General features: G+C 30.1%; 1 protein-coding gene across 1 annotated transcript in view; it reads right to left on the bottom strand.

Annotated features, from left to right (window-relative positions):
- LOC108753554 (multidrug resistance-associated protein 4-like) overlaps positions 1–8,671 on the bottom strand; it is a 15,487-nt gene that overhangs the window by 5,844 nt on the left and 972 nt on the right. The window contains exons 2-9 of the mRNA XM_018495222.1: positions 8,503–8,613; positions 7,532–7,697; positions 6,769–6,999; positions 5,376–5,507; positions 3,642–3,833; positions 1,549–1,857; positions 920–1,447; positions 298–603 (exon numbers count right to left, since the gene is read on the bottom strand). Of these exons, the coding sequence (XP_018350724.1) occupies positions 298–603; positions 920–1,447; positions 1,549–1,857; positions 3,642–3,833; positions 5,376–5,507; positions 6,769–6,999; positions 7,532–7,697; positions 8,503–8,613 (1,975 nt within the window). The remainder of the gene's footprint in view (positions 1–297; positions 604–919; positions 1,448–1,548; positions 1,858–3,641; positions 3,834–5,375; positions 5,508–6,768; positions 7,000–7,531; positions 7,698–8,502; positions 8,614–8,671) is intronic.

The raw sequence follows: 8,671 nt of genomic DNA, 5'->3' as shown, positions 1-8,671 counted from the left end.
ACATTATTGCTTAAAGATTCTCACGTTTGAAGATAAATGATAGTGTTTTATTAACAGCATAATAATATTGTTTAAGTAGTTTAAATACGCTGTTGCTAAAACTCTATCGCTTATCTTCAAGCTTGTGTATCTTCAAGCGACAGCATGTTACCAGCAGTGCATTTGAACCATTAAGTTTAATTTTGTTAATATAATTTTGAATTTTACATGAACACGTCGTTTTGATTCATAGCTCCCTTTCTCTACTTAAAAATTTTCAAATTAAAAGATAATTAAAGAATATTCTATGTGACTCACTCGATTCATCACGACGATGTAATCCGCCCGTTTAAGAAATTGCAATTGATGGGTGACGAGTATCCTCGTCTTACCGTGAAGATATTCAGTGATACACTTCCCATAGAGATGCCTAGCAACGTGAGTATCCACCGCACTCAAGGGATCGTCGAACAAATAGAGATCCGCCTGCCTGTAAACCGCCCTCGCGAGATTGATTCGTGCTCTTTGACCTCCGGACAAGGATACACCTCTATCGCCGACCAATGTCATGTCTCCCTGTGGAAACTGTTGGAAATCCTTCGTCAAAGCGCACACATTCGCCACCTGAAACATTTGCCAATCAATTAAAACGTGAACAACGTTTGCAAAAGCTAATAAGTTTGAAATTGGAAAATATTCGATACTTTTCTTTTATTTAAATATAATCATAAAAAGATTAAAGATTTAGCAAAATGTATAACACTTGCTAAGAGATATTTTCTTTTAATTACAATTAAAAATGTCATTCATGTTTAATGATAGATGCGGAAGACTGAAGAGTCAGAGAATTATTACAAGTTACATCCAAAAATTATATTAATACTGTACAATAGCAGGAATACATGAACACTGTAGTATCCGCAACAATCATGACAACTACCTGCATGTATCTGGCCTTGTCATAGGGCTGGCCAAATAGTATGTTGTCCCTCACTGTACCCCCGAAGAGCCAAGGTTCCTGACTAGCATAGGAGATGCGCAGATTTGAATTGCTCGTGAAATAACCATTGCCCTGAAAATTATTCTTCGAAGGCTCCTGAGTGAGGATCACTGAACCCGCTCCAGGATTCAGTTCCTTCAGCAGCACATGTAACAGCGACGATTTTCCGGAACCTACGGCGCCAACCATAGCGCATAACTGACCTGGCTTAATGGTTAAGCTGATGTTGCATAAAGTCGGCGGCAATTGGCCACTGATCCAATTGGCGGAAACATGCTGAAGCTTCACGTAGACCGGAAGGTCAGGTAATCTTTGAAGTTCGGAAAGACCGATACTCCCATTTTTCGAGATGTATCTATCTATTTCATTCTCTTCATTAGTCGCTTCGTTTGATTTCTGAGATTTAAACTGCAACTGCGACGTCTTCTCCAAGCGTTCCATGTTCACTTCGTCCATCAGTAGAAAGTCCTGTAAAAATTAAGCTAACTTTAGCAAGTATCTGACAAGTATCTGACAATAGACATCGGAAAAGTTGTAAATTTAAGAGTTTATCGCAAATAATCGTATACCTCCAATCGATTCATAGACACCATCGATTCGCCGAGCATTATCAACGCTTGCGGAAAGTACAATGCAGCGGTGAGTTGAAGCATGTTGAAATACGTAGACATTTCGTAGCTCACATCGGCAGTCAGATCATTCCCCATTAGAACGAACGTTATCAGAGCAAAATAGAGAGTTAATCGTTCGGTGAAGACTATGATGGCCAAATATGCTGCGCGCACGTACGACGAGAATTTGATCTTTTTAATTTCTAGCTCTCTAGTCACTGAAACAATCTTGCTGAACGGTTTCTCCCAAGCGTACATCTTCACTACCTGAAATAAAAGTTATAATCTCATAAATTTGTTTCACAAAATTTTACTGTAAAATTTAATTGACATTTAAACATTAGTCAGTCATGCAGATTGTTTAAAAATAAAATGTATAGAAAAAATAGAGCTAATGTAGTCAAGTGGGAACAGTTAATACAGTTTATAGTAATGAACTAAACAGTTATCTTTACTAAATACTAATTTTTAATGGTTGTAACAATTATTGCTGTTTTAAAATAACCGATTATTTAAATAGTTATTTGGTTAAATGATTATTAATAACATAGTAAAAAAAGTTTCGATCTTTTTTATTTATTTCTCAACAATTTTGATATTTCTTGTAGGTTTTTTATATTGAAAGAAACTTTTAATTTTTAAAAAACTTTTTATTGTTAAAAATTTCGTTTTGAGTTTCTTATGTAATAAAACAAATTTGTAAGATTACGTAGATATAAGAAATTTAATATTTTTAATACAAAAATAAATATAATAGTATAAACTCTCTCTTTTATTGTTTATGTAATTTTTTTAAAATAATATATTAAAATAATAAAATTTATTGATAATATTACAATACCAAAAATTTACTTACGCTGATAGGCAAGGTTTCCGTTTCTCAACACATGAATAATGCTCATATGTATTTTATGCATATAAATACGTAACGTAAAACAAAAAAGTTTAAAATTTGTAGAATTTTTTAAAATAAAGATTTTATTTTCTGCGTCTCATCATTTAGATGTTGAGAAACAGAAACCTTTTAACACAATGTAATTTACCATAATATTGTAATAAAACATCTTAACTAATTATCGATCAGTTTGATTAATTAAACAATTATTACTCTTGTAAATAGTTATTTGGTCTTGAAATAGTGGTTGCGTTCAATAAAAAAAGCAGTTTGACAACTATTGAAAGATTATTATCTGCAACTATAAAGTATTCTTTTAGATCCTTGATAGTTCAATATTGTAATAAGCCAATTAGATTCAAAAGAATGTATTAATTAAAAGCAATCGTCACATTAAACACTTAATAATTGTCGTAATTAGATTTATCAAGAATCTAAAAAAATAGTTTGAGCACAGACAATCATAATTGTCTGACAATTATGCTGTAACTCTTCAACAGCCTAAGCAAACAATTATGATTGTCCGAGTCAGACGTTTTATTTTTGAACAACGCTTATAGCAGACAAATCAAGTTGCAACCGATTAAATATTTATCGATTAAGTTATTAGATCTTAAACATTATTGCTCTTTCAAAATTATAATTTAATGAAAATAAATGCCTAGTATAATTATCATTATTCTCCAAATTTGATAACAGTTATTAAAGTTATTTCTCGAGAACGGTTGCACATTAACTAATAACAAATTAACGCTTATTACCATTTATAACCAATATTTATTTTAAACACATTAAAACATTTCAAACCATCTTAAGTAAAAAAAGCAAAAACTTATGCAAATATTTTTATGTTTTCTACAACACATAACTTGCAATCAATCTTTATTCTAAAATCTCCGGTTGATAATCTAAGTGACGTAAAAGTGATTTTTTGAGACTCTCAGAAATACTTTTAGAACAGAAATAGGACAGAAATAGGAATTCATTTCGTAAGTCGGGAATTATAAAAGAATTCTTTTCGGACTCCCTGTGTTATCTGGGTAAATATTTGACTCTCATTAGCCCTATTTCTTATATATTGTTGTTTAAATTTATGAATCCTATGTGCTTTTATTTAAAAATAAGTTAACTAATCACATGTCTTGTGAATATATACCTGTATTCCAGCTACAAGTTCGCTCATCAATTGTACTCTTCGGTCAGTCAGTGGCGCAATCATGGCTCTGATTCTACGACTCAGCAGACTAAAGGTTCCTTGTACTACTAAAGCAATAATCAACAGCGATCCAATACCGACAAGAACCGAAATACCGATCTTTTGCCACATTATTGTTCCCATGATTATCATCTGTTAAAAAACTCAGACAGTTTTTCAAAACATCCAAATAAGGAAAAAGTAAAAATCCTACGTCTTTATAACACAAACTAACTCAGAGTTGTAAAATATACACAGATGTGTGGATTTTCTATAAGTTAAACTAGATAGATATACTTACTAACATCTATAAAAGAGATTAATAAGTAACAGATTCAGTACTATCTGCGTTTTCATTGAGCTCGTAATCTGCCAGCAGAGCCCGTCAAAACACATGATTTGTGTGAAGTTTCCGAACTGTGATAATAAGAAAACACAGACGTCTCAGATAACAAATGTTATATTAATTTTCCAAAGTATTGTCCCATCAGTATATACTTCATATGTTTTAATACAAAGCCTTAAAACTTCGTTTAAAGTCTGTACTTGAAGTATTATTCAGATCATTTGTTACATTCCTCTGAATGTCCTTGATGTCTCGAAAATATTTATCTTTCATCATTAATATTTTTAAATTTTGCTAACAGCATGAAGTGTAAAAAAAGCCAGTTTAATAACCCAGACAAAAAGTTTAAAATTGAGATATAAGACACGTCTTAAAGATATATTTTAGACGTCTTTTTAAAAAAATGTCTATAAAATGTTATTAAAAATTACTTTGGAAGATAAAATATTTTAATAAACATTTTATTATTTAAGATGTCTGTTGTTTATTGCTGCAGTTAGAAAACTTTATTGTCAGACCATGTAATTTGGCAGCAGAAATCGAACAGAATCTGAATTTAAACAGATTCTGCCGGATTTGTATTATCAACCTGGGCCAAATTATGTGCAAATACTGCAAATCCGTTCAGTTTCTACCGTCAATTTTCTATTAAAGAGATCCTACAGTCGTTTTCTTGATTTTCCGCGATAATTTTTATACTAATTTTTTCATATGTATCTTATAGATTTAAAGATTCTTCTCTAGAAAGAGAATTAAAGTATAGATATATAAGACAATAATTCCGGACTGTAAGATTTAATATGAAAAATTAAAAAAAATTAGAAAATTACTGCGGTTTTGTTATCAATTTCTCTTGCTTTATAACACATAATATAAAAGTTTCATACTTTTATGTATAAAACAATTAAATTTTAATAGAGGACTAGAGATTACATAAAAGAATAATACTGTGCTTTTAGAAATGAGCCTAAGAGTTTAGTATAATAAAAAATATTGCAGAAAAATTTATATGTATTAATATGTGTGCACGTTTATATGTATTAATATGTGTAGTGATCGATGTTTTGTAAACTAGATGTGCCGTAAATCGTATGTGTGTACATAAAACAGCGACTACGTCGAAATCTTCCATTTAGGATTCCCTTAAATATCATGTACATGAAAACAAATTCTGTTATATGTTTTATGGCATTTTGTTGCTACATCTGATATAACAGATTCTATGAAAGTATTTAAAACGATCATTCTGCTGATAAAATTTATCAATGGACTCTTTGCAATTGTTCAAACAGAGTTAATGATCTGGCATCAACTTAAAAAAATATTCAAGATGTTTAATTATTTCGGACCTGAAAAGGCATAATCCATACATAATTCAGGAACGCCGTTAGTTGATCGAAACGATTGACGTCATTGCTGAGAAGATTCATGATCTGTCCGGTACCGGTTTCATTCATAGATGCTGTATTCAACCGTAATAACTGCAACAGTTTTAATAAATAATTACACGGCTTACTTTTATATAATTAAAAAAAAACTGTATTCTCTTTTTTAAATAAATTCTTCCTGAAAGAATTTTAAAAACCTTTAACTTATTTTATATAATATCGTAAAATAATACAAGAACGCAATTTAAAAAAGTTTTAAAAGTTATTAAAACTAAAATTTATTTAATATAAATTTAAAAAAGAATTTTAAATTTAAGACATAATAAGAAAGAAATATTTTAAGTTACAAAACAGTGTTCTACATGTTATTGCAACAAGTGAAAACTGTTATTTTCCATTTGACTAGGTTTTACTCTCTATGTGGTAATAGTCTGCTATATTTCGACAGAGATAAGTATAGGAAGACATGTGTCATTCTACAATGCATATTCGCGGGGTACCAGCAAACGTACTATCGGTTGAAGTCGAAGGACATGCATAATGAAGAAGATATCCGGCTTGTATAATAAATTACCACGCATTCATTTGTCATATTTTTTATCTATGATAAAATACATATGCATATATTATAAAAAAGATCTTTCAAAGTCAATACGAAACTTAAAATTTAAAAAATTATAGAGCATTTATATCAAACTTATATCAAAATACTATACTTATTATACCAAAATTATATCAATCCTTCAAAGCTCAAAAATAGGAAATTATTATACTAATGAATAACTAGCGAATGTTTTAACTTGTATCATTACACATTCACTAGAAAAGCAGCACGTAATCAATTGATAGATCGTTCATATATAATAATTAAATGTATAAAATGTATGTCACAAATTTAACTCTAAATGCTCTGAGCGATTATAGAAATACAAAGAAGAAAATCCATTCATAGTGACCTGTGATTTTACATTTTAAACGTGTTAAATTCCACATTTTTTCACAAAAAAACTCGAGAATGGTAGATAACAAGTGTACGCAAATGACTGACAAACGAAAGACAATAAATATACGAGATAATGAGCTCAATACGACCAGCCACTTCTTTAAACACCAAAAGAAACTGATTTAAATTAATTGTTTGACATTGTAATCAGTTTCCTCGTCAGATAACTCAAAGTTTTCAACATTGACAAATCTTAATCCAATTCAGTAAAAGCATTGCACTATTATTACTTAATTAATTAATTAAATCAAACACAGTACATTCTTTCCGAATATAGAAAAAGCAACTCTCTTCTCTTCCTAGGAAGAACTTGATTAACGCATAAATTCGCAAATTAATCCGCAATATTACCTTCCGATAGAGGAGGGAGCTACAGCAGACGCGGATCCTCATGCCAATGTGCAGCGATTGTAGTATCGTATGGTGCATCATCAGAATGGAGACGAAACTACAGAGAACCATAAAAACGACGTAAATCAGCACCTCGTCTTTCTCTACCTTGTACTTTAAGTTGGAATTTCTGGAGAAGTAGTTAATAATCCAACTTTGAATGATCGGTACTGCTACGCGTATTACACTGCACTAAAAATAAAAAAGTCGAAATTTATAACATTTTCCACTAGAAAAACTAGTACAGCACTAGTGCAATTGATTGCAAATTGGTTTACATATTAATAAATAATTTAATCCTTTTAACGTTATGAGGTTATCGTAATGACAAAGACTATGTAATTGAAAGGGTTAAATTATTTATTAACACTAAAAATATGTTGATTTGCATTCAATTGCACTCAGTGTTGCACTAGTTTTCCCAATGGAAAGCGCCATTAATCCCAAATAGATTTGTGAAGCTAATTGATCTAACAATAAGAAAAGAGAGAAAAAGAGATCTTAGATTTACTTAGATCGATTTTCTTCCTCGTTGTTAACTAATTTGTAAATGGAAGATTGCCATCTAACGCAACAAATTGTTCAATTGTCTTTCTCTTTTTTTACGAGAATATCTTTTAATGTTTTTTTTATAATAATCATAAACACGCTTAAACTAATTGTAAATATCGCAAATAGTAATATGATATCTCTTCTTATCTAAATGTGTACTTGGATAATGTACTTGGATAAATGTGCAGATTCCGATTATCATATATGGCAACCAAAAAGCTTTGAAGATCGCCTTGTACAATTTTGGACGAACATTCTTTTTTAGTGGCACTTTCTGCCCGTCTTTGCCTAAGGTATATTCCAGATTCTTCAGTTTATTCAGCTCGCAATTCCAATACCTGGAAAAAATGCGCTAGAATTCTATAAAGACGACAAAACTTGATTTATTGTTAATAAATTAACTTTACTTTTTCCGTATTTAACTGCATTCTTACTTTAAAGAGTAGATATTTAATGTAAAATAATGACGCCGCACAATAGAATAATTATCAAAATTATATTATGTATAATGGATACCTTCCAGGAAAATACAGATGAAATAGTATAACATATTGAAGTGTTTTATCTTTGTTTAATATTGGTAAACAATAAGGATGCAATGATTCACTATATTATACTGAGTCATTTGTGTTTCTTGCTGGAAAGCGCAATATAAATTTGTATGAAATGTCATATTATTTAATTTCTGCGAAATACAGATAAATTTTTTGCTTAGATAAAAAAATCTGATATTCCACAACTATATAATTTTAGTAAGGTAATTAAAGCTTATTCTATGTGCTCTTTATTTCCTATTTTTCTTGTTTTTTATCTTTTGCTTTTTTCTCTTTTACAATTTTTTTATCGACAATTGTATTTCTTGCTATGTATTTTTTGTGTCTTTCGAAGTTCGTTAACTTTTATCTCAGGCGACATAAAACAAAAAAACCGGATAAGGAGCAAAAAGACAAGATGTAAAAAATAGCAAAAAGCAGAAAACAGAAAACAATATAATATAATACAACATTTTTGTGCGCTATACAAAATTATTAAAATTCATTTAATTATTATTTTATATACAAAAGTAAAAACTATAATTTTTAGGCATCATAATGTGCATTTATTAATGTATATTTATTTGCCACCATCGCAGGCAATACTCACTTTTCAAGGTGATCAGTTATTTTTTGAGATTCATCTTCTTTGATTGGTCGATAAATGTCAGATTCCTCTAAATCACGCTTAGAGCCTGTCATAAATAATTCTTTCATCCACCTGTGCACATCAAAAACAATCTATATGTTTTCGATATACTTTATTATATTATAGTTAC

The sequence above is a fragment of the Trachymyrmex septentrionalis genome, unplaced genomic scaffold (genome assembly GCF_001594115.1).
Source record: "Trachymyrmex septentrionalis isolate Tsep2-gDNA-1 unplaced genomic scaffold, Tsep1.0 scaffold114, whole genome shotgun sequence".
NCBI classification, from domain to species: domain Eukaryota; kingdom Metazoa; phylum Arthropoda; class Insecta; order Hymenoptera; family Formicidae; genus Trachymyrmex; species Trachymyrmex septentrionalis.
This window is presented reverse-complemented; position numbering and strand designations above follow the sequence as displayed.